The sequence below is a fragment of the Plutella xylostella genome, chromosome 3 (genome assembly GCF_932276165.1).
Source record: "Plutella xylostella chromosome 3, ilPluXylo3.1, whole genome shotgun sequence".
NCBI classification, from domain to species: domain Eukaryota; kingdom Metazoa; phylum Arthropoda; class Insecta; order Lepidoptera; family Plutellidae; genus Plutella; species Plutella xylostella.
In genome coordinates this window covers 8,796,356-8,823,754 of record NC_063983.1, presented here as the reverse complement: position 1 = coordinate 8,823,754, position 27,399 = coordinate 8,796,356, and the positions used below count along the sequence as shown (strand labels likewise).

Here is a 27,399-nt window from a genome sequence, read left to right as displayed (position 1 = left end):
ATCAATCTGCGATACCATGAAATCCCTCCGTTCGAGCTGTCCTTCGTTTTATGTTTTTTGTGACTCTTATTACAAGAGTGAGCAGCCAATTTTGTATCGGCAGTTTGTGTTTTCGGAGGACAAGCTACGATGAACCGTATCACATGAGGAACGGAGGTCCGTGGATCATAAACCATTGTAGTTTTATCGGGAATAATAAAAGCGTGGCGTAATTTTGGAATCGTGTGTTTTTGGAATAGTGTAGTCAATTAAAATGACATGTTATGAGAAAAAAAGAAGATTACAAAACAAAAAAATGAAAAATATAAGACCTGAAAGAAATCGTACGAGAGGAAAACCGTGAAAGATTTGGCTGGTTTGTGTGATAGGAAATATATTAAAGTGTGCATTATGAACTACTTTTTAACCCTGAATACACACGGGTAACTTAAAAGCGATGCAAAGCTCGCTAGTAAAAGATATGTGTTATAATAGTTATAAATATATAACTAGGGGTTATAAAGTGTCTTGCTTTGTAGTAAAGCACTTTCCAACTATAAAATCCACGCAACAAAGGGCAGAAAGCCCACTCATAACTATTTTATTACAGCGTATATACAGGGTATAGCGAAAGCGGTATGGTAAAGCTCGGCTTGCCATTTAAGTACAAGTTGTAATAATATGTGAATAAAAACCACTCCCCATAGTAAAAAGTCAGATGACCAACATGCATTCATGATATGAAGCAGGTCCAAAAATCTTAGAACACAAATTGGTCAGATTCTCCCCTTTTGAGCTTAGTATACCGCCTTCGCAACACCCTGTATATGAATTCCGTGGCATCCTCCGTGACGTCGGGGCGTGACGCCCGGGGGGACGTGATTGCGTCACTCGCGTCACAATGTCACTTTACGATTATAACGCGGCTTAATCCGTTGCAGGGCTATTCTCGAAGCGGTTTAGCTGAGATTCAACAGCATGGTTTCAGGAGGTCTAGTACAGGTTTGGGTTAGGTACATAGTTTGTCGAAAACTATAAAAGTTTACGTTTTCTCGCATAATAAGTGGCGCCTCTAATGGAAACTATCATTAAACTTTTGACAAATAATGTGTGCAGGTGACAGGAGAAAACGTAAACTTTTTTCGTTTTCATAAATAGCAAAACCCGTAAAAGACGGGCAGAGCTTTCAAAGAAAATTCGTAAGATTTTCTGTCTAATTTCTGATTGGTGTGCAAGAATATTCAACTTTTAATAAACTAACGCACGTAAAAAAATAAATTTAAAAGCAAAGAGAAGGTATCTGAAATTCGGTAGGTCTTAAGGCGAAGCTACAAGGATAACTCCTGCAAGTATCCCTTAAGTATTCTCATAAAAATCTTGGATGCTATCCAGGTATCCAGCAGGTAACCTTAGAGGTAAGAAAATTTTGCAAAGCTCGGAAAACCTCTCATCGACTTAACCAAACTTGCCACGTCTTACACTAACTTGTGTCTTACCATTCAGCACATAATCCGGCTCTTCAGTAAGAGTTTTATCGACTGTTTCCGAGACGTGTGATTAAAGTTAATCGTTAATTTGCAATTGATTGGAAATAAATGAATTGTACTCACCCTAAAACGGCGATACGGATTGAGATTTATCACGTGAGTACAAAACAGAGAAAAGCGGGTGGCTCGCTGACCACCCCTTTGGGGATTACAGTTGTGGGCATATGTAGTTATGTATGTTAAGTTAATACAGGTCCTTTATGGCAAGATTGGTATTCATCCATAGTGCAGTTTGTATCGACAGATGCTTATACCTGGTAAATAAAGTTTTCCCTTAAAAACGAACAAACGACTAACAAAATGTATGGATCTCATGCTATATTTTACAAAGTATAGTCACCTGTATACACGGTTATGCGAAGTCGATGAAAAACTAGCAAAAACCCATAGCGATATCACGACCTGAAGTAGCCGACTTTTATAACAGTTTCACGTGCCTTCTAACAAGAACACTTATAATTCGACACTCGCGTGCTGCTAGCGACTATTTTCCTACTCCAATCTCGACCTTAATATAGGGACTTAAAGCGTGTTATAGACCAATAGGCGATGGCCATTGACGCTACCAATGAATCAGGTACATGACGTGTTGGCAAATTATTTACCCCCTCTCATACTTGGGTTTGTAATGTTGAGTTATATTTTGACAGGGTTCCTCGACCTTCGTGCGCGTTCTTAGGGACATTTACACGAGAGCTTCAAGTTTTTGTCTATAGTTTTTGTTTTATAATGCCTTTTGAATGTCAAGATAATGTAATATACAACCAATTTTCCCCGTAGTGCTTGAGTTACTGTGACTGACTCTACCTAATTTAAAAAAAGAAGCACAGGTGGCATTTGATATTCTGGAAAGTATTGTCGCACGTTCGGAGTAAGCAACACAAAAATAAACCGTCATTAACGAACATAATCCTAGATTAAATATGCCCTATTAAACTGTTTGTCCGAGTTAAATAAAAAGCGTAATTATCCGATGGACCGACAGGTGGCGCTGTCCTCTCTTCGATATTGTATTTTTTGAATCGGAAACGAATTCAATTTTAAATTTCGAATGTAATTCCGTCTATGGCCGAGTCGCCGGTGCGTTCGTCAATCCAATTAAATTTAAACTTTTTGATGTTGAACTTTTTGATCAGTTTACCAATATTATTCCATTTTGTGATGTAAAGAGAGATGGGTTGGTAATAATGGAATAAATTTATATTGGAATATGTTTGTTTTGTGCGTCATGAAATTCATTCAGTCCTTATACCTACACAGGACACACGTTCTGTAAACAATGCCTGCATTTATTTTAACATCCTAGAGTCGGTAAATAAATATTCAGCACATAGTTATACGACGCAATTTTAAAACAGACATCATCAGTGGTACAATATTCGTTTTCATAATTTAAAATATCGAACAATGCTTAAAATTTCCGTTGACGCTCCGAACCGACCCGATCTGATTAAATGCCTTTATTATTTCCGATTTAACGACAAGTGTAAATATTCGATTGTCTGCATCGATTCATTTGATTGTATCGATACGATTTAATTCCGTGTTATTCGTAGCCGATATCGTTGAATAAGTAAATTGTGTTTTTAATTTAAAAGAGTATTTCTGGTACTTATCTAACTTTTTAAATAGATTTAAACTTGAAGATTTAAAGTAGTTTCCCTCCAGTGCCCGACTTATCTTTACACCTTGTATATGTAGCTTTCGGACCCTATGTATGTTTAGGTTTTTAGAAATACGCAACACGGATTTTAAGGAAGCCCTACAGGAGTCAATTCTGAACACATTCTGAATGTCTGCCCTGGGATTCGATCTGTGGACCTTTAGGTTTAGGACAGCAGCTAGAATAACCACAACAACGTCCGATTTACATGCAACATTGAAGACTATTCGACAACATTATTAGTCGATATATGGATTTGGGTTTGGTCACTGAGGACTTTATTTGATATCGGATTTGATGTCAATCGAACTCATATTCCCTGATACATACAAGTAAGTACACTCACAAGCAATGAAAAAGTTCCAATGACATATGGAACTGAAATGGCAGGTGGAACTTTTTTTATTGCGAGTGTAAAGGAGGATGGGCAACAATATATGGGAGCTGGGACCACCCTCCAATAGCAGTAAGACTAACGTCGTTGGATAGGTCTTGTCAATAGGAATAACTTTTGCTTTGACAGCTTTGGTGTCACAGTTGTCCGTTCAGAGATATATGACTTATAAGTTCCGATACTCGTCAGTTCATCTTACTGCTGGACCACCCTCCAATAGCATTAAGACTAACATCGTTGGATAGGTCTTGTCAATAGGAATAACTTTTGCTATGACAGCTTTGTTGTCACAGTTGTCCGTTCAGAGATATATGACTTATAAGTTCCGATACTCGTCAGTTCATCTTACTGCTATTGGAGGCTGGACCACCCTCCAATAGCAGTAAAACTAACGTCGGTGGATAGGTCTTGTCAATAGGAATGACTTTTGCTTTGACAGCTTTGTTGTCACAGTCGTCCGTTCAGAGATATATGACATATAAGTTCCGATAGGGGGTTAATTAAATATTTTCTTGGGAAGAAAAATAATAGCACTGGTGATTCTTGAATTATTTATTATTATAATTACACTATCTACACTATCAGACGAGATCTGGGCATATTGGATAACAATAACTGACGATAAAAATCAAAAAGGGCAGCGGTGGAGGTGTATTCTGCCTCCAATAGCAGTAAGATGAACTGACGAGTATCGGAACTTATAAGTCATATATCTCTGAACGGACAACTGTGACAACAAAGCTGTCAAAGCAAAAGTTATTCCTATTGACAAGACCTATCCAACGACGTTAGTCTTACTGCTATTGGAGGGTGGTCCAGCCTCCAATAGCAGTAAGATGAACTGACGAGTATCGGAACTTATAAGTCATATATCTCTGAACGGACAACTGTGACACCAAAGCTGTCAAAGCAAAAGTTATTCTTATTGACAAGACCTATCCAACGAAGTTAGTCTTACTGCTATTGGAGGGTGGTCCAGCCTCTAATAGCAGTAAGATGAACTGACGAGTATCGGAACTTATAAGTCATATATCTCTGAACGGACAACTGTGGAAACAAAGATGTCAAAGCAAAAGTTATTCCTATTGACAAGACCTATCCAACGACGTTAGTCTTACTGCTACTGGAGGGTGGTCCAGCCTCCAATAGCAGTAAGATGAACTGACGAGTATCGGAACTTATATAAGTCATATATCTCTGAACGGACAACTGTGACAAAAAAGCTGTCAAAGCAAAAGTTATTCTTATTGACAAGACCTATCCAACGACGTTAGTCTTACTGCTATTGGAGGGTGGTCCAGCCTCCAATAGCAGTAAGATGAACTGACGAGTATCGGAACTTATAAGTCATATATCTCTGAACGGACAACTGTGACACCAAAGCTGTCAAAGCAAAAGTTATTCTTATTGACAAGACCTATCCAACGAAGTTAGTCTTACTGCTATTGGAGGGTGGTCCAGCCTCTAATAGCAGTAAGATGAACTGACGAGTATCGGAACTTATAAGTCATATATCTCTGAACGGACAACTGTGGAAACAAAGATGTCAAAGCAAAAGTTATTCCTATTGACAAGACCTATCCAACGACGTTAGTCTTACTGCTACTGGAGGGTGGTCCAGCCTCCAATAGCAGTAAGATGAACTGACGAGTATCGGAACTTATATAAGTCATATATCTCTGAACGGACAACTGTGACAAAAAAGCTGTCAAAGTAAAAGTTATTCTTATTGACAAGACCTATCCAACGACGTTAGTCTTACTGCTATTGGAGGGTGGTCCAGCCTCCAATAGCAGTAAGATGAACTGACGAGTATCGGAACTTATAAGTCATATATCTCTGAACGGACAACTGTGACACCAAAGCTGTCAAAGCAAAAGTTATTCTTATTGACAAGACCTATCCAACGAAGTTAGTCTTACTGCTATTGGAGGGTGGTCCAGCCTCTAATAGCAGTAAGATGAACTGACGAGTATCGGAACTTATAAGTCATATATCTCTGAACGGACAACTGTGGAAACAAAGATGTCAAAGCAAAAGTTATTCCTATTGACAAGACCTATCCAACGACGTTAGTCTTACTGCTACTGGAGGGTGGTCCAGCCTCCAATAGCAGTAAGATGAACTGACGAGTATCGGAACTTATATAAGTCATATATCTCTGAACGGACAACTGTGACAAAAAAGCTGTCAAAGCAAAAGTTATTCTTATTGACAAGACCTATCCACCGACGTTAGTCTTACTGCTATTGGAGGGTGGTCCAGCCTCCAATAGCAGTAAGATGAACTGACGAGTATCGGAACTTATAAGTCATATATCTCTGAACGGACAACTGTGACAACAAAGCTGTCATAGCAAAAGTTATTCCTATTGACAAGACCTATCCAACGATGTTAGTCTTAATGCTATTGGAGGGTGGTCCCAATCTGCCCATTGTCTTTTCAAACATACATCGTCCGGCGTATCCGGGGGCCGCTATGACAGCGTCGAGCGTGGGGTAAGGCTGCGCCACCAGGTGGTGCGCACTCGACAAGAACTCGCACGAACGAAGCACGCACTCGAACGTGACTCGAGCGCACTCCCGGAGACTCTCCGCCGGCCCGCCGCACGACCACCTCGATATCACCATTATCGATCACCGTCACAACACTAGTTCCAAATTTAAACGTAACATCGCTTACAGCTGAGATTGTCGATGATGTATCGGCAAAGGCAAAGGGTTAGTGGTAACGGGGAATTGAATTTCCATAGCGGATACACTTTGTGAATTAAAATAACAGCGAATACACTGGAAAACACAATTTTAACAAATAATTTAACACTCAAAGCGAACGTGTTTCATTGTTAAACTCCGCGACTTTTGTGTTTTTAAGATAAGATAAAGATAGAGATAGAGCGCGCGAGATTGCACAAGTTGTGTTCGGACGATTTGAGAATCGAGTGAATCGATCGATTCGAGATAAGAGAAACTGGAAGATCGACCGAGAGATGAAGCAGTGAGTTCAACACTAAGTCCGTGTGACACCTACGCTGTGAGCGATATGAAATTTTATTATCTATTATTTAGAGATAATAATACAGTGACACGATAACGCGGCGATAAGTTTCAGTTTTCGCAATGCGCTAGCGTAAAGACAAAACGGAACGAAACATTTTCTATTTGTAAATGTTTATCTATTCAAAATTTACCAATTCAATGTAGACATTCTGTCAACAATACACACCTAATAGATGCTTAATCAATCTGCTATCTAATCTGATAATATACACACAAACCAACATTTGCGCACCTGCCATTACAAAACCATTGTTTGTTTAACGAACCACGTACCAACATAACAAAATGACACATACGAACTAAATAACCCAATTATCCTAAAAGACTTAGGTAAAGTACTTACTTCACTGAGTAAACTAACAGTTACTACCCAATTGTAAGTTCATAATAGATAAGTCGGGCGTTACGTTTACGGCGCATCGTAAAAAGAAATGGCTGAGTAAGTAGTTTCGAATAATCTTATCAATTATAGCAGGAGGAAATTGTGACACACGTCGGGTTTTTATTGACTTTCCGTAGGACTGAACAATTAGGGACATCATTAATCAAATACGCGATAAACATCAATAGTTGCATGTGCTAGTAATTAGGTAAATATTATTATTAGGTAAATAAATTTATTATTCAGATTTTTTAATATATTTTTTGTCAATTTCTTTGAAATTGTTTTATTCACATGTTTTGATTTTGGTTTTATGAGTATGCCATTAATTTTAAAAATTTAACCTACAAATAGTACAAATATATTCATCAATATAATATTAATTTTGTACATTCATAGGGTTCAAAGCTTAAGAACTTACGTAAAATGGCTTTCAGAACTAATTATAAAGGTTAATTTGCATCGTGATAAGTATTAATTTCCCGAACAGCTCAGTTTGGTAATGCGGATAATGAGAAAGATTAAGGCCAAGTGATGTTTATCAGTAATCCCTCACAACCAAGTAGGTAGGCAAATATAATTATAATTAATTTTGCTTAAAGAAGCTAAAGGGTCAAAACCCAGGATCAATTCTGCTGTCAAGGTGTCTCACTCGTGGATACAAGCTACAGTCACGAGCTATTAAAAAGTTCCACTTACAAAATTTCGAAACCAAATGAATAATTTAAAAAAAATATATTTATTTTGAAATTTGATCAAAATAGTTACGTTTTCAGTTGGAAATATTCTGATGCGCTGTTAAATTGACTTCAATATTGTAGACGCCATGGCTTTTCCGTTTAGGAGTAATTTGGTGCTATAGTCACTAAAACTTATTCATAGCTCCCAAGCGTATAGTTGCAAGTGGCAAAAATATACGAACAGTCATCGTCATCGTCCCCCACATCGTCATATCTCGGCAGCTCGTACAGTGACACCACGTCACCAGGCACCAGCGGGAACGGATGACTCGCAGCCGCCGTCAGAAGCTCGGACCAAAATGAACGCATCCTCATTTCACCACTGACATTATCGCAACAACACTATGTTATATCTCGATTGTCAACAACGACACCGGCACATCACTAAACCGAGTTCCGAATTCGAATAACATTGACATTCGCGGCTTCCGAGCGTTTTGAAATTGGAACGACCATAATGACAAATTCAAATTTAAAAAGAATACATTATCCGTGTTTTGTTTTTAATTAAGTCTGATTTTGCGGGTCTGGATACTAATCCTTTGATCCTGAAGTTCATGAGCGATTTAAATGTTTTTTTTTACCGTATTAGTTTTTTTATAATCACAGAGTAAACTGTTGATAGGACACGAGGCGGGCAACTGTTTCCGTGTTATCGTTTTCGCGCGTTCACTATCTGCAGATAAGACCGTTACAATTAGGATGCGATAGTACATGCGTGCAGGAGGGGCCGAGGAAATTGCATTGCGAGATAAAGAGTTGCTCTACTAATGTTGCTGTATAATTGGTGTGACGACCGAATGGCGTAGTGGTTAGTGATCCTGACTACTGAGCCGATGGTCCCGGGTTCGATTCCCGGCTGGGGCAGATATTTGTTTAAACACAGATATTTGTTCTCGGGTCTGGGATGTGCCCGTAAAATGGCAATAGGCCCGCCCCCTATTACATTGGGACTAACATAACACTCTGGCGAAAAGTGGGTGCAGCAATGCACCTCTGCCTACCCCGCAAGGGAGTACAGTAGTACAAGGCGTGAGTGCGTGTGTGTGTGTTGTGTGTTGTTTTATAATTGGTGTGTGCCTCTATGTGGGGATATGCGAATAATATGTTGGAATAAATTTTCTATTATGACTTGATCATCGGGCCTTAATACATAAAAAAGTATAAGGGTATCTCCCAAGTCGTGCCACAACATTCTGTCTTCGATCTTCCTCATCCAGCCGCTACCACCTAGTTATAACTTACAACTGTCTAAGGTTGTCATCGAACCGATCGTCAAACTATAGGTGTACTTCAAAATCCTTTTAGTAATAAGTTGTAATTTATTTATGACCCTATAAAAATAAAAATTTCAGAGATAGGTAAACCAAAACCAGATAATTAAATGAGCCAAAGATTTAAACTAATTGATAGTGATACGTCAACTGTGCAAGTAGGCCATCAGAGTGATATTACTACGTAGATAACAACTAAGTATATTTTCTAAAAAGGCTGCCATAAAAAGTATAGCAAACATAGCAAAAAAATTTAGCCGTGGTAGCTCAGTCGGGTGAGCGCCAGCTTCTCAATCAAGAGATGCGGGTTCGAATCCCGGCGCTGACATGTACCAATGAGTTCTTTTAACTTAAGTACAATGTATACCATCGCTCTTACGGTGAAGGAAAACATCGTGAGGAAACCTGCATATCTAGATCTAGCACATCTAGATATGTGAACCCACCAACCCGCAGTGGACCAGCGTGGTGGGAAATGGTCCAAGCTTAGGAAGGCAGTTTAGACCTTGGGGATATGCATAAAGGTTCCACTCGAGAGAGCCAGGTGCAGGTACTTACACCCCCACAGAGAATAGAATAGAATAGCAAAAAAATTACGATGTGTTTTTATCAATGTTGCTATTTTAATACAGTTTTTCTATCAAATATTATTGTTCACATATTTTTTTCACCTGGAAAAATTATTTCCCTCGAAAAGCTACGAAACTCAGCATGTTGCTTTTAACTCCCGCAAATCTCGCACCGATAACACAAAAAAGATTACCTGTATGTTTTCTCTCACAGATCCACTGGTCGTCCCGGATTGTCCGGGGAGGTTTCTGATCACAGAGCAGCGCCAGCAGCTCCAATAAGCAGTCTCCGTCACGGCTCTTCTTTTTCACCACCATTTTTTAAATATTTTTTATACTAGCACACCGATTTTTTGTAAAAAACTTTAAGTTGTTATATTTAGGTCGGATATTTAAAAGCACCGTGTTACAAGATGGGTTACAAACAAAAAAGATGCCGCCACGTTTTAAAAAAAAAACTTTTAATTTAAGAGGCTAGAAATAAATGTTTTTTTGTTTCCTGAAAAGTTTTTGAAAAGCTTACTTGCTTATATTAGTAGGATGAAATACTTCTAAGTACTTTTACATTGGGGTCGAGAAAGGGTCTTTATGAGTTTGTTCATTCAATATGCGGGTTTGCACGAAAAAGGTTAGAGATATTGGTTTACTTTTTATAAATATTTAATTTTGTTTTCAACATTGTCAGCTTTTCTAGTGGGTTGGTATTACTAGCTAGCCTACATATAGCTTATTTATCATCATCATTAACATCAGCAAATCATCATACCGCATAAAAAACATTTAAAAAAAGTTACATTTACAGCTGTATAATTCTCTATCGGCCACCACTAATACATAACGATCATCTGGCGAGATCCGGTTCACACCGGTTAAAACCGGTTTGGCAACCGGTCAGTTCTGTTATCTGATTGGCTGGCGGCCCGCGCTCGCCTTATGCTACACTAACTTTGTTTTAATGTCTCTTTATGGTACCGGCCAGTACGTAGCAAAGAGTATTTATCATTTTAAGGATGTTTTAAGGAATTTATGCTTTAGTATTTTAGGCTCACGTAATGTAAAACAGAACAACTTCTACATAATTATGTTTACATTAATTATTTGAGTAAAAAACACAACTACGGTGAATATTTATTTAAACAAAATAATGTGATGGTTACTAAAAGTACGCCTGGATTTTTCATTCAAGAATTCAAGAGCCACTTCTGGAAAAGTTTGATGTTTCCCAAAATTCCCACACGCGGGAATTTCTATTTAATATAAAATTCAGAAGTGCTACAACTTCGTTTGCAGAGTAACATAGAATACACAAAAACTCTAGAAGAGGCTTCCAATAAAATAAATCTTGGATAAATGAAAATGGTGTTAACATTCTTCGTATATTTTACCAATGTTAATATTTCATGAGCCATTTCGACATTTTCGTTACTTCAATACCTACAACTTTCGCTAAAAAACTAGGTTATCACAGGCTATAATCTATTTATTTTACACACACACACACACGCACTCACGCCTTGTACTAATGTACTCCCTTGCGGGGTAGGCAGAGGTGCATTGCTGCACCCACTTTTCGCCAGAGTGTTATGTTAGTCCCAATGTAATAGGGGGCGGGCCTATTGCCATTTTACGGGCACATCCAAGACCCGAGAACAAATATCTGTGTTTAAACAAATATCTGCCCCAGCCGGGAATCGAACCCGGCACCATCGGCTCAGTAGTCAGGGTCACTAACCACTACGCCATTCGGTCATCCATATTTATTTTACTGCGACACAATTTGAATTTTTCGTGCAATGGATACTAGTTTACAAAACTGCTAGTTTGGACTCACTTTCAAGCATATCTATGGTTTTTCTGGTTTGTTCATAACTCTAAGCGGGAGTATAACCTTGTTTGTTTTTAAAAGCAATCTCGACCCGAGCCGGCGCTGGAAGGCTCTAGCTAAACGAAAAATACCTGCCATACAATCTACAGGGTGTTGCAAAATTGGTATACTATGCCGAAACCTACATGTGCAGCATGTTATATCTAAGCCCGAAACTGAAATCAGAATTTGGAAATTCGCGAAAAAAAATATTCATTTTCCATAGTAAGAAATCACGTGACCAACAAAGTTTCTATGGAAAATTTTTTTTTCGCGAATTTTCAAATTCTGATTTCAGTTTCGGGCTTAGATAGGTATAACATGCTGCACATGTAGGTTTCGGCTTAGTATACCCTTTTTGCAACACCCTGTATACAGGGTACCTATAGGTACTTACGTTTTTACACTCACGAGGAATGAAAAAGTTCCAGTGACAAAAGCACCAAATAACTTCTGAATGGACTAATGTTGAAGTACATTTAACAGCGCATTTTATCAGCATTTTACCAACTTAAAACTTTAATATTGTGTTCAAATTTTAAAAGAAATGGATTGTGTACAATTTTGTCGGTGCAACTTTGTCATTGCTCGCGCGAGTGTACAATGTGAAGATATATGCTGCGGTAAGCGCAGAAGAATACAAAATAATTTTTTTCGCAATCTAGAATGACCCCCTTGAAAGCGGAACTGACTTCGAAACGAGGATTTAGTTGCGGCGTTATGGACTGCTATCACGACTGCTGCCGGTATTTTCAGTTATTTTTTATAGCTCCGTTATTTATTTTTATAACTATAACTTTTTTATACTAATCGGTTAAGGTTCGAAATTGAACCTATTTTTTTTTAATAGTCTATGTATTTTCCCACTGCTGGCAAAGACCTCCCCTTTAATTTCCCACTCATCCCGATCCAATGCGGCTACCTCCTAATCCGGCACAAACATAGGTATTTCACACGCATTTAAAGGAATACAGTTAGGTATATTACATTGTATATAGTCCAATGGCGAGTATTTGTTGAAATGGATTCCACTAGCAATGAGTTCCGAAAATAACACCAAACACTAAGACACCATTCTGCTATCGCGATTCTAATAAACTGCAAATAAAAGTAGGACGAAGTGTGATTCTATGAAAATCATATCTAGCCAGGTGCTGCGGTACCACTGTTGTTTTGAATCTCGACCGAATCTCGAGTGTTTTCGTATCGGTACGACAAACATGACATGTATTAACGGAGTATGATACAGCCGAATCTAATAATCTTAATAAAATTATTATTTTTAGTAAATATGTATTAATACAAGTACACTACTGGCGAGAACTTGCCCAGAACAGAGAGAAGTGGCGTATTTTGGTATCGGAGGCCAAGATCCACTTTGGGCCAACGAGCCATCAAGAGTGAGTGAGTGAGTGAGTGAGGTATTTATAAATGCTATGAAAATGAACTTCCAAAAAAAGGTCGCTACTGTTAATTTATATTATCAACCCCAGACGGAAAAAATGGGGTGTTACGAGTATAAGTTTAACGTGTCTGTGTATGTGTGTATCTATCTGTGGTAGAGTAGCTCCTAATCGGCTGAATCGTATCGTACAGAACAAAGGTACCCATTTGATTCGTCCTACTTTCCAGTCGATAGCGACCAAGGTCGTCTGTCGTTTGTTATTATATATTTTTTATCAATGACTACTGGCGCCATCTACTAAACCAAATTGAGTAATAGAACTTGCGCGTAGAATTTGAGAGCGCGTAAGGGGTTAGAGTCACTGGCATTGTTTTGTGGAAGAAAAAGATAAAAGCATTGCTTTCAATTGTAAAAAAATGCAAGAAGGTAGTCGAAAATGTCCCTAGAACGTTACGCTACCCTACCTTTTGAACAAGATGAACGCTGACACAGGACCGTAAATTATTGGTACATACCTGAAACAAAATAATAAATAATTAAACACGGTCTGTTAGAGATAACAACAAAATTATGATATCACAAACAAAGTTGCTCAGAATGAGCCTTCCTTAGATTATCCATGGGCATATTGATGATGACATCCTAATCTGACTAGTTCATTATTTCACTACGATAACAGAGTCTTATAAAGCTCTAATGTTTGTCACAGAAACACAGAAGAAGGCATACAATACCACTTATCTAACAGCCTGAAATATCTGGGAAAATTTTAAAAGCAAATATTAGCTAAGAGTTGTCCTAAATTTTCATTCAGCATCAAAAGATTTTACGACATTTTAAGTGCCGATTAAAGAGTGAGGTAGGTAAAGGTACAATATTACGGGAACACAAAAGGCCCAGATTCTTGACAAGCCTGATAAAATACAAAGAGCAGGGAAGAACGCCCGCGGGCAATCAAATCTCTTACCGCAATTTAGCCTGAAAGCGTTCAGATACCAAAACCTTACATTCAAACAAAAGTATGCTATCATCAAAAGTTATCTACATATTCAGTTTTTCCCTCACAAGCTATTCCCAACCCTAATGGTATACCCACTAAGGTTCATTATGGAATAGCTAGGAAGTTTTTAAGTCACAATGTCGGTGGATATAAAGGTCCCTCATTAGAGGTCTAAATTATTGCAGTGGCTTCATGAATTGTAAACAGTACCGTTGAACGGGGACGCTCCAGCGTCCTCCTTTGCCAACTTTGGCAAAGGTATTTCGGATTTTTAGGGCTTTTGTATCTTATTTCAATGCAATGGTGTATCATTTTTTGGGTCTAATAGTTGTTAAAACATTAAGCTTTTGTATTAAGCTTAAGCTTATATTTGAATCAGACAAATGCCTTGTTATGTGAAACTCTTGAGCTTAAGCCAACATTAAATTTATCGGAAAGATTACTGATTCATGCGAAATTAAACTATTCAAGGCACCCTTCCATCCGAATATCTCAGCTTACGAAATTCCGAATAACCCGACTTCGAATTAAAGCGAAGCTTTGATTTACAAGTTTAATTGAAAACGGTTCAGTCCTCCGAATAAGTCTGAAGGAATGAAGTAAGAGTGCTTAAATGTCAATGCTTCCTAAACCAGGATCACAGAAACTTTTCTCATTCTAGCTCTTCATTTTTCATCCTGTACGTTAGCAACATTTTACCCGTAAAGTAAAATGGAATTTGTAAATATGTAGTAAATATTCGAATTTGCGAATTTATTTTTAGTATTCATTAAAATATCGATGTTACAGATTTTGGGAGATGTTATTATGATTAATTCTTTACGAGTTAACCATGATTGTTGAATAATCCAATCATTTAATTGGTATAAGCTTAGTATTGATAAGTACCATAACATATAGGGTGCATGAAATACCTCCCAGTCTCGAATCAATTGTCTTTCCTTCAGAAATTATTCCTCCATATAGCTATATCTCTATATAAGAGCTAGCTAGGTACGTTAAAAAGCATCAACAGCAAAACGTAACACACGCAAAGTGATAAAATACCCGCACGTCATTTCCAATTATGAATATCGTAGCGAGAATGCACACACGCCTCCCATTGGATGTCTCGGCGGCCATTTTAATTTACGTAAGCGACGTAATGCGATTGAAATGCAGATGAGTGAAGAGACGCGCGCTTTTGCAGAATATACTTTTGATGTGTCGTAATGGCGTGTGCTGTTTATGCTATGTGTTAGCGAACGTATGGATTAAACGAAAGGGTCTCCCGAGGTTCTTTGTAACAACTTTTGGAAAACCTAGAAAAAATATTTATAGAATTTACTTTTTACGGTCTTAGCACATATAAGCGTAACGTAAACGGATCGCTTTTCTTTCTTTTGTCTACCAGGCGTAAAGTCGCGTTCTACTGTTTGACAGAAGAGAAAGAGGCGATTCGTTTACGTTAAGTACTCTTAAATGTATGTGCGGTACAACCAAAAAAGTGTCTATGGTGAAAGTGACGAATCAAAAAATATTCATAATTTTACGAAATTGTATTCTCTGCATTGATTTCCTGAAATGCAAGACCTACATGTTCCTCACATTTTCAATTTTAATACGGCCTTGCGTTGTGTCTCCTTAAATTTATTTTGCGTTTTGAATATGCATGCGGCGGAGAGCGGCGTGGGCCGCCAAAATTGAATTTTATTGAAATATTTTCGGTTTTGCGTTTTTGTAATTATTTTCCTTTCATGTTTTGTACGTATTTTACCTTGTGCTTCTGTAAATAATTATAATAAAATTTATAATATTTTTCATATTGGTTTTCAAGGGAAAATTAACTTTACTCCGCGGGCATAAGCATCTATCAATCAAACGTCGTAGGGTGCTTGCTAAATGTTACTATAAGAATAGTTTTTCGTGCCATGAAAGCCAGCTTGGCATTTAGTAGGTACATATTATACGAATAAAGATAGTTTTGTCACGTAAACAGAATCAGAATTTAACATGAAATGTTCTTTACCCGACGTAAAATTTTACAATTACAATTTGTCGATAGTCACACAATACTAGTCTATCACCATTATTTCACAACGGCTCACTAAGGCCCAGTTTTTTGATCCGTAGTCAACTTTAACCATTAGTCAAATCACGTGTCAAGCATGACATCTGCATACTAATTTCGTTGGTTTTTAACTATTGGTAGCCATTTTTGACCAATGGTTCAGTTAACTAGGGATCAAAAAACTGGCCCTAAGGAGAAGAAATGGCGAAACGTGTACTTCAATACACAATTATGTACACATTCTCATTATACGGTGGCATTGTATACCGAGCTATATGCAGACGTTCATTTCGACGTTGTTTGGGTAATTTACATAATGCTCCGCAGCGTAAATTAAAATCATAAACCCTGTGTTGAATTACCGCCACTCCCACCGCGGCATAGAGGCGCTACAGTTGTGAATCCTACTAATATTATAAATGAGAAAGTTTGTGACTATGTGTGTGTATGTTTGTTACTTCTTTACGTCAAAACGGCTGAACCGATTTTAACGAAATTTGGTATGGAGTTAGCTGAGACCCTGGATTATCACACAGGCTAGAGACGCTTTTTATCGCGGTATTCCCACGGGAAAACTTTTTAAGGCGAATTGAAGCTCGCGGGAACAGCTATACTAATTACTAGGTAATACACTCGTGAGTAATGTAAAGTAAACAAACCCTAAAATATTAAAACACCTTTCATCAAATGTTTATTGGGCATATACATACATGAGGCATTGAAAGCGCTGAACATGAGTTTATGCCTGGGTCTAGCTTTTAGTATGAGTAACACCAGAATGGGTGACGTGACGAGGATGCATCACTGTAGCCCCGCTACAGTCGTTGTATACGAGGCAAAGTGATAACAATAAGGCTTTATATTCCAGTTCTAGTTGTAAACGCGTCGGTTCGCGTGTATTGTCGACTTTTATTTATTAAAATCCGAAATTTGGACGAAAATTTAAGATCACTATTTAGGTATTTAATAGAGTAATACCGTAGCAAAAATACCTAGAGATACATAAGATTAATATTCTAAGCAGGTACCCCTAGCTTAGAACCGCGGGTGCGTTAAGTTAAGCATAACACCACAAGTGTTACGGATTTAGTTTTGAAATCGGGCCAGCATAGATGCTGATACACACACAAGTTATACTTATAACACTCCTCGTGCAATCGGCACGTCAAATAGAATCGTGGCTCGCACAGCAGCGCTCTGTACCCGTATCACGAAAATTCGAGCTAACGAATAGAATCGAATGCGAGTGCGACTATTGTCAACTTGACAGCACTTTCGAACACTTTTTACCTTTCGAATGAGTTTCGAAAAGAATGACCACAGAGTACATAATATTATTCTGACAATGACCTATGGAATGATAGCTGTCAAACTTTCGCAAATCTATACACCGCCATTTTGTTGTTGACAGGTTGACAGCACTTTCGAATAGACTATCGAATAGAATGTGCTGCGTTTTTTCCGGATCGCTCTACTGAACCTTAGTTTTTCGTCCTATAGAGTGACCCCCCTGTCCCTTATCTAATATCGGGTTTCGATAAGTGGCGTGAGAAAGAGTGCTCAGACCTGACGCTCTCCAGGTGACAGTCGGGGTGACGAGAGGCGCTTGAGAAATGGAGCCTTAATGCTGTGAGCATGGCGGTATTGGTGAGATGTACACGTTTTAATGTGAATACTTGAAGAGGTGTGGAGGTATTATACGGTACACTTATTTTGAAATTGTTGGTAGGACGACAAAGGGTCAACAGTGGGTTTACAATTTTTGACAAATCTGAAGTAACTTGTATGGATCTGACAGATGTTTGACAGGTAAGCGACGATTATGTATTGTTAATTGCTAATGTGTGGTAGGACAAGGTTGACGACATATAAAAACAAACGCATTCCCTTTCGGGTTAAAATCATTATTTTGTACCTAATACAACAACCTTTATTATACCCTCAAAAGATAACTGTATCTGTGATTCGAGCCAAAAGGCACATACGGCAGTAATTCACACACCAAACAATACCGAAATACAAATATTTATCTGCAAAAACAACGGTTTTCCTCTAAACCTCCTGTTTATCCTGTCACACGCCCCCCCGCCGCCCCTCTCACTATCCAATTTGTTTTATCTGAGAAGCAATCCCATTTAGGGGAAAAATGAAATAAAATCTTCTCAATCACACATAAGGATGAGGCCCCATTGCTGCGGTGCGTCGCTGCGCTACGTTGTTTTCCATAATGATTTTTAAGACATAATTCTGAAATATATATGGAAAACAACGCACCAAAGCAATGGGGCCTCACCCTTACTGGGAAAGATTCAGGCAATGTCCTGAAGAACTCCGCTTTTCTTTTCAAACTTTCGTGAAGATATCAATGTTCGTAAACAGATGTAAGTAGAACCAAAATATGCTTTAAGTTCATAAAGAGATTTTTTTGGTAATGAGACGAAAACAAGATATCAAATCATACTAATCATTTTATTAATTTGGTAGAGGACGACGACGACGGTGACGGTAGATTGTATGTGTGTGTTTGTTACTGCCGATCTAAAATACAATATTTTGCACATTAATAACACAGCCACTGCCCTGGCAGTTGCAACGATAACGAAATTTAATATTGTAATATGATTTCCCTCCGTTTCATTATTTCAACAGCATTATCATTGGACGGGAGACTGTTTCAATAACATCGCTGTAATTAATCAGTTTTCATTAACAATGGATAATAATATATCGACAAAGGCTAAAAGCAGACGGTCCCGTGGGTGGTAAGCGGATTTGTCCCAGTCATACTGATATTGTTGCCCATTTACCCGACAACTCTCTCAGAACAAGCTTGCTTGTGTTGGGGTTCACCAACCCGTACTAGGCCAGCGTGGTGGACTAGGCCTAAATCCTTCCTTCACTGGAAGGAGACCCGTGCCCTAGCAGCGGGGACATGATAGGTTATGATGTGATGATGTCATACTGATATTGTAAAGATTATGTATTTGAAAGGCTGTTCGTCAGACAAATCGATCGATCGTCGATCGATGGTAGAATGAAATTGACCAAGTCCTCGATCGATAAATTTTTCATAAATGAAAGATACCAGACTAGGCGATAGGTGGACCTTTAGGACGTGGTTAGACCAATCGTTGTAGATCAGCAGGTTTAATCAGTTAGTTGGGGTTGCCGTATAGGTTTATATATTATATTAGTTATCAGTGGTTATCGAACGGGTCAAAATCTACAACTTCCAAAACACAAGGAACGGGTATTGGGCATTCAGCAAACAACACTCCCCCTGTACCGCAACTATTTGTGTCATCCTGTATAATTGAGGAAACTATTCGGTTACGTACCGTGAGGCAAGTTACCACAATCTTAGAAGGTTCAATTTATCGGTTTTGGTACTGCAAGTGTATATAGTTTATAAACTATTAATTGGTACAATGGTTGTCATTACTTTTTTAAGTTTTTTTATTTATTTTAATTATTTATTTTTATCAGGTTGAACTTAAAACGGTTTGACAGTAAACAAAATGCGGACACTTTTCTGCTTTGTTTTTGTATGTGACACGCCATCTTGTTCGTATATTGTTAATCTAAGGAATGAACCGTAATTCAACGATCACTCACTTAAATAGAGCTATTAAAATGTGTCACTCCCACACTTACATGCGGGTACCTTCACGCCTCGGGGGCAATTCTACACATTTAAGGTCGTTCCCGTAACAAAATGTCTACGACATTGAGGTAGTTGCTCAGATTCAATTACGTAGAACATAGCAGAATAGGTTCCACTCGCTATTATTTTTTTGTTTTTTTTTGAAAATCTCCAGGTGATATGACAATTAATCGGACCCAAGACAATAATTATGAATATTTTTTCAGATGCATGTGTATAACTTTTAAACTTTATGGAAATAAAATTTAATATTGTTGAAACATTATTTCTGATTTATACTATGACAAGGTACAGAAACACCGTTTTATAGGCATGAATTCCAGTACATAACTATTCTCGAGCACATTTCAGATAAATTAAAAGGAAAAGTAAAAATGTTTATTTCCTTTAAAATGATGATGTCCTCTTCGTCGTATCCGACAACAGCGACTCTTGCTACACTCTGTAATGTGCTCTTATGTGGCTGGCAAGTCCGAACTTCGTCTTGAACACCCTGTCACACTGAGCACAGTAGAGCTGTCCCATCCTGTTGTATGTATAGTTGTAGGAGGGCTCAGCTAGTTCCTCCCAACTAAAATATACAAGAGATGGCAACAGATTTCCCGCAGAAAAAAAACGTCTAGGTTTACGAGATCCATAAAATATACTTACATTACAATAAGGGCTCGAGTAGCAGAATGGCCCCCCTAGCCACTTGAATTAACAAGCTGTACGGCTCTTGAGGGTTACTCTATACTGAAGAAAAAAATAACGAATGAGAGCTATCGTGCTATGGGCACGTTTAATACAACGAGAGAGAATAAATAAATAAATAAATAAATAAATATGTGGGGACATCTCACACACGGCCATCCGACCCCAAGCTAGGCAGAACCTGTGTTATGGGTGTCGGACAGCTGATATATCTACACAAATACATAGATAGATAGATACTAAATATAAATATCAACACCCAAGACCCGAGTACAAATATCTGTCTTTAAACAAATATCTGCCCCAGCCGGGAATCGAACCCGGGACCTTCGGCTCAGTAGTCAGGGTCACTAACCACTACGCCATTCGGTCGCCAATCGTGGCTTACGAAGCTCCAAAACTTAGTTTTTCGTCTTAGAGAGTGACCCCCTTGTCTTTGTTACGACATTCGCACACACCCGCTACTTAAAAGTAAGCGAAGTATTAAATATCAGTCACAGAACACTTTTTTTCAACAGGGAGTGAATTACATTTTGCAACTTTATTAGATTTTTGGGCAGCTTTTACCTTACAGCTTACAGTGTAGATATTGTAATCCGAAAGTGGGTCAAATCGTATCACATGATTTTAGTGATGGCAGAATGTTGTTTTTCCGAATTCGCGACACCCTGTACAAAGACAGTAGACGGTCATTAAAATATCAAGGACTTTATTTTTTCTGCCAAGTTTAGTTCGAAATAGCGTGCATCATCAACATAGTTTTCTACACGTGTCGTATTTCAACATAAAATCACAGATTAAACACTAGAATTGCGAGCTCAATGAGTCCTCTAGACCTTCCCCCATTTAACCTACATCTGGGGGAAGCTTTGTGCAGGTGACATGTGAGACGCCTCCTCCCCCCCGGGCTCCCTTCCCCCCCTGACCGCCGTTGAGATTTGTGACACTTGGATATTTTGCTAAACGTTTTGTCCGTGAGTAGCTGTTCGTAGGTGTAAGGGTTGGCTGTAGCCTTGAGATAGTAATGTCGAATATAGCTGTAAAGCTGTGGGATCGATTAAAAAAAACTTATCTCTGACATATTTAATAATTACAAATAGAATGAAATAGTATATGTCTTCATTAATTATTGTCACCAATATAACAAAACAGACAAAAAATATTTAAGTATTATACATACTTACAAGAGATATCGTATTTCCTACTTTCTTAAACACGGTTGCGCCATTTACACATTTATATTCCAAAAATAGGCTTTCTATACGAACTACCTACACAAAATAACGCGCCAACCCTTTCAGCCAACTCACCTTTAATAATAAAAATGCAAACAGAAGAAAAAGGTTAAAATAATGTAAATTTGTCGGAACGGAGCGCGATCCGCCCAATTAGGGAAAATTAAAATGCTTCTTGTTAAAAGCCTTGTTTCCTGGACAGGTATACCGGCAATTATGCGAAATAGAATTCCGACTACGTAGAAAGGATTATATATATATAGAAAGGAATATATCTTTGTCAGTAAGAGACTGAAACTAATCTGCCTTCCTAATATTTTTATGTAAAACTGTCTGTTGCCAAAGGTTGTATGGGAGAGATTGCTATAAGCAATAAGGCCGCCTTATCGTGTTGTTTTATTTATAAGCTTTTTTTAACAAATTACTTTCAGAGTGCAAAATAAAGAGTGGTCTATTCTATTTTCTTCAATAGGCTATTTTCTAGAAGAAACCCTTAAAAAGTCAAAGTTATTAAGCGGGGAAAAGCTAATCGCATATAACTCGATAGATGTAAGAACATTGTATTACTAACTACTATGGACTTCTTGTCTGATAATAAATAAATAATAATAAATAAATAATAATAAATAAATAACTCGAAAGCAGAAGCAATAGTGCCGCAGCCAATACGAAGAAATAGAACTAATAACTTATTAATCTCGCTCGCACACGCGGCGAAGCCTTTACTAAGTATTAACTAACTTGGACAGAAAGTTGATAGATGTAACTCAGGTATTTGACGTCGACTCTGGCTGGCAGCAACTTTTAAATAGTTTCTACAGGTTTATAGATCAATCATATATTATATACGTAGGTACTACTACTTGTAAACTACTTTAGGTGAGCCGAATAGGCAAACCCAGACAGAGTAGACAGGTAGTATACAAAAATATGAAAAAATAAAGGAATGTTTTTTTCAGCAAAATAAGCTACCTAAAGGATTAAGGTACTCCACTCTCTCCATGGCCTATTCGTTTTTTCCACCCTGTATAAAGACCTTTATTAGTCTACAACTCAAATGGACTTCGTGAACACCAAATTTAGGTTATAATTCAACAACTTCTGGACATCGCGTGAATTTCAGTCAAGATACGGCTGGAACTTTTTATGGAAACACAAATTTTGAGTTTCAGCTAAATTAATGTTATAAATTTACGTGTCACGTGAACTCCAGTGTACTTATTTAAATTTATTTTACTTTCAGGGTCTAATATACGAAATAATCTGACTCGGTTTCGTAGTATTAGTACTGTAAGTAGGTATCTAGTACCTCGTTACAGTACTAATACTACGAAACCGAGTCAGTATATTTTACAATCTAGGAATTTAGTTACTACTCTGCATCAATGCATTTCTGATACTGATGGAAACATCCTATATAAGTTTATTCGTGTAGATCCAAAACTATATCTACTACTAATTTTATGATAACCCATAGCCCAAAATAGTAGAGACTAAGTTATGATACCCGCATAGATGCAGTAATTACTGCACAGATCTACCACTTTGCAATATAAGTCGTCTCTGATTGGTCAGTTCGAATTGCTAGCTAACTCTAACAAACTATAAACTGAGAATCTGGCAATTGGGCACTAAAACAGCCATTGAAGATGAATTGCTCCGCCTGTATTGATCACAATGCAGAGACAATGCAGTCGTTAGTGCGTTAGTTTACTGTTATAGGCTTTTAGTACAAGACTCGCTATTCGCTTCGTAAAAAAACTGTAGATCCCGAGCTGATCGCCATTTTGGAATGCGGAGAGGTTTCCTCACGATATGTCTTCCGTTTCCGATAAAGAATGTGGTTAATTTAGGAATTACTAATAAGAAAATAATTGTGGTTATTTAACGAAATCTTAATAAGAAAATATACCTATTGTAAAGTAAACACAGCTAAATAAGTCACTCTAGTGTACCTACCCTACTGTTAAACCTAAACGTTATTATCGTATCATTAAAAACATGTAGTTAAATGGAAGAAAAATACAGATTAGAATTTTATAAGTAACTTTACTTCCCGAAGGCTGATTTTCTATATTTGTCTTATCAGTTCATACAATCTTCTATTTCAAATACAAAGAATCGAAAGTAACAAGTGTAATGGTATTCGTGTTTGCACACGCAACACCAGCCGAATGGAACGATCCAATTCTGTTTACTTCAACATAACTTTTCGAACAACCATTATTTATTTATACCAAGTTGCGACGGGGGGCGCGGGGGGTGAGGGGGGAGCTTAATGATTGAGGCACAATCGGCGAAACTGTAGAGCTGTAATCATTCATCTATCTTAGCTTGTTTGGAACCGAGACATAAAATAATATGCAATTATACATCAGTCGTATTTGAAGTCGGAATTCAGACATCATCGCAACACTCGAGTTTATCTGGTCAGTTATGGGGGGCTCACTCGACATTCCCTGGCACACGACATATCTAGAAAATTAAATGAAATACTTATTGTATTTTGCCCTCGAGATATGTCGAGCGTTGAGATGATATCAAAGGAGCGAAAATCTTGGGCCTGCTACCGTTGCAGCTCTGCTTAAGGATTGTTAACAGCTAATGTGTCAGTGGTGGTAGCCCCCCTGGTCCACCATATCCCGGTAACAAAGCCGCTCGCAGCGTGCGCCGCGGGCTCACACTAATGCCTCCGTAAGGGAGACGGATGGAACAAGTTCCCGGACCGCATGATCGATGGCCCGAGAACTACACAGAACAGCGCCGGGGAGATGTGACAAACTTCACAGTACCAACACACAGTACAGTATTAACAGAAAAATAATAAGCAGACTTATAGCGCTTGACAAGATTAGGAACAAAGGGCCTATCACGGGCTAACGTGGCAATTCGATACTACACAAACATATGGAAAAATAACAGCGCCAACGTAGTCACTTTTGGAACTAACAAATTTGCCTTACATTGTGACGGTGACAGTTGACGATACGCAACGTAAACGACGGTTCGTAAATCATGTAATTGCTGCACAGATACTTGAGAGAAAGATAAAGTATTTGTCAGCGTTAAACACAATATACATTTGAGTCAGTAGGTAATGTTGGATATTCTGCACTTGGCATTCTGCGTAGAGATCTATAACACCCAAGTGAAAAAAACATAACCTAGAATGAGCTAGAAACGCTAACTACAATCGTAAATTTCTCCACTTCTCCCTTATTTGAGTATTCTGAGTTTACTGCTGTAATTATTCGATGATTATTTTTAGCCATTTTGACAGTCCCTCTCAGTTCCCGGGGGCCGTTGTTTCAGACCTCCTGACAAATGTTCCTCTTCAGCAACTGTTAAAAATAGATTAAAATCTTGCTCCTCAAAATAAAAATAGAATATGATATTTCCGCAAATATTTCAATTTAAATCAAACCATGATTGCCATGCCCACGACCACGACTGGAAGGAGTAGTCAGTGGCTGTTTTTAGCTGTATTTGTACTCACGTGATAGGTCGCAAGCCGTATCGCCGCTTATAGGTGAGTACAATGCATTTAGGGTTACACATCTAGAATTTAGAATTTGTGAGGAAACCTGCACGAGTTCCTCACGATGTTTTTCTTCACCGTAAGGGTACGTAAATTGAATGGTACATGTCAGGATTCGAACCCACGGCCTCACGAATGAGCGCCTTATCCATAACAACATGATTTTAATATATAAAATTACGTTATAATTATTTTGATCCTATTACTTTTTACTGTTTTCGTAGCAGTTTGCTACGCTCTACTACGCCGTAGCATCGTAGCCCCGTAGCGCTACAACGGCGGCGGCGGCGTGTGTGAAAATGTTGCCGGAACGTTCCCAATACGTGGAAATGTATGGGAAACTAGTGAAAATACACAATTAATTAATTTCAACATTTATTATGGTTTGGTTAAGAATTAGTTTATGAATAAATACCCATTAAATTATTTTATTTGTTCGTAGTTCCCAATATAACCCGTAAAATATTCAACCTTAAGAAAAATGATAAGAAAGGGTAATTATTATTGTTTAAAACAAGCCTTTGGCGTTCTGTCTTCTCAAAGATAGAATATTCCCGGAACGTTCGCAATACGTGGAAATTTACGGGTGAGTGTGATAGTACGTAATTATTTTCAACGTATACTTTTGTTATCAATAGGTTTTATTTTATTATTGTATTGCATTTACTTACTTATTTTACAAGTTTAAAATTATTTTTACGATTTATTAACATGACCCGTAAAATATTTTACAGTCTTATAAATTACAAGTCATCTAAATATTTAAAACAAGCCTTTGGTGCTTGATCTATATTTATTTATTGATACTTGCTTACTTGATGTTTTGCATTTTTGTTCCAATTGTAGAATAAAGAGTGCAGTCATCGTTACTGAATTAAAATTTCAGTATCACAATCACAATGCGAGCGGAGTGACATGTTCTTTTATGCATGGCCGCGGTTGTCAATAAATAAGTAAATTTTCAGATACAAAACTGGTGAAAAAATTACAATGCGGCATCATTTTTGCAACAAAAATATGTGACACATCTTGTTCAATATATTTTTAAACGGAAGTCAAAACTGCTAAACAGTAAGTAGCATAGTGCAGTAAGCCGAAAGTGGGACTGGGTGTCATTCTGAACAACTTTTGTTCTAAGAATTTTGAAAATTCTCGAAAAAAGAATTATTAGATTTTCTACAAAAACTTTGTCGTTCACGTGTCGGTTATTCACAACCGTCAAATTCATCTCGCCAATTTGGTAACAAAGCCAGTGAAATTGTCTCCATGTCGGCACGTCAGCCGTGCGATTAAAAAAGTTGTCAATTTTACCGCCGTGTGTGTTTAGGTCATCGACTGGAAGTGAGTTTACGATCGAGCCCAATTCTAACGGTCGAGTTGGTAACAGGCCAATTTCAAAATCATCAAATTATCCATAACATTTTGCTGTTCTGGGTTTTGGTTACCACGCTGAAAATTGTATCGACATTGTGTTTACCTAACCCTTACCTAAACAGTTTATTTTATAAGCTTTTAATTAAAAATCGCAAAAGCTGCATAAAAAGTACCAGGATCCCATAACATTAACCAACATATTTGTATTTGTAATGCATCGGCACATTGTGCCTCGCTTTCTACCACAACTAGGTACTAGGGTTGCATAGAGCGATAGCAGCCAAGCAGAAGGTACATTTAGTAAAGTTTGCTCTCCAATTTCCTCCCGTCCCGGTCGCTTGGGAGACACCGTATGCATTTAACTGAAGCGCTCCATACTTGCAAAGTTTTCCATACACTAAGGATCCTATAAATATTTCAACGTTGTTATTTTATATCTATGAGTTCGTGTAAACAAAGAATGTAAAGAAAGAAAAACAACTTGGAGGTAATGAGAAAATATACCTGTAATTTTTTTTAATTCTTTGTACCTACTATCATTTGTTAACCATTTACAGTACTTATTATTTATTAAACTATCCGAGTTTTAAATGTTATTAAATTTCAGCTAATATTAGGGAATAACTAACTATGAAGTCTTCAACTTATGGTACCAGGATCGCAGAGAAGCGAAGCATGCACGAGTGCAATGTAAATCAAGCTCATATATCACTTGAAGCTAATACCGCACGTCTTAGCCAAAACCAGAGGTCCGCACTTGATAGGATTATAAAGTTACTCGTGGGCATTACCACGCTATGTTGGTCTATCTTGCTTTCAACTTGACCTAAGAGGAACCCTGCGGATATTTTAGGTTTAGATAGTGTTGAAATTATGATAGATTATGAAACCTTAATTAAACCTTTTAAGCGCTTTACGGTGTGTACGCAGAGTTAATTTAGGTTCCTAGTTTTAAATTAGTAGATACGA

The 27,399-nt window shown here is 37.8% G+C and overlaps 1 protein-coding gene across 10 annotated transcripts in view; it reads right to left on the bottom strand.

The window, feature by feature from the left end:
• LOC105393087 (atypical protein kinase C) overlaps positions 1-27,399 on the bottom strand; it is a 199,360-nt gene that overhangs the window by 33,193 nt on the left and 138,768 nt on the right. The window contains exon 1 of one of the 10 annotated variants that reach the window (XM_048623499.1): positions 9,802-9,941. The exons of 7 other annotated variants lie outside the window; for them this stretch is intronic. In XM_048623499.1, the coding sequence (XP_048479456.1) occupies positions 9,802-9,925 (124 nt within the window). In that variant the 5' untranslated portion in view covers positions 9,926-9,941. Of the gene's footprint in view, positions 1-6,035; positions 6,608-7,946; positions 8,233-9,801; positions 9,942-27,399 lie in introns of those variants that run through there. 2 more of the 10 variants (XM_048623497.1, XM_048623494.1) reach the window with 2 other exon arrangements.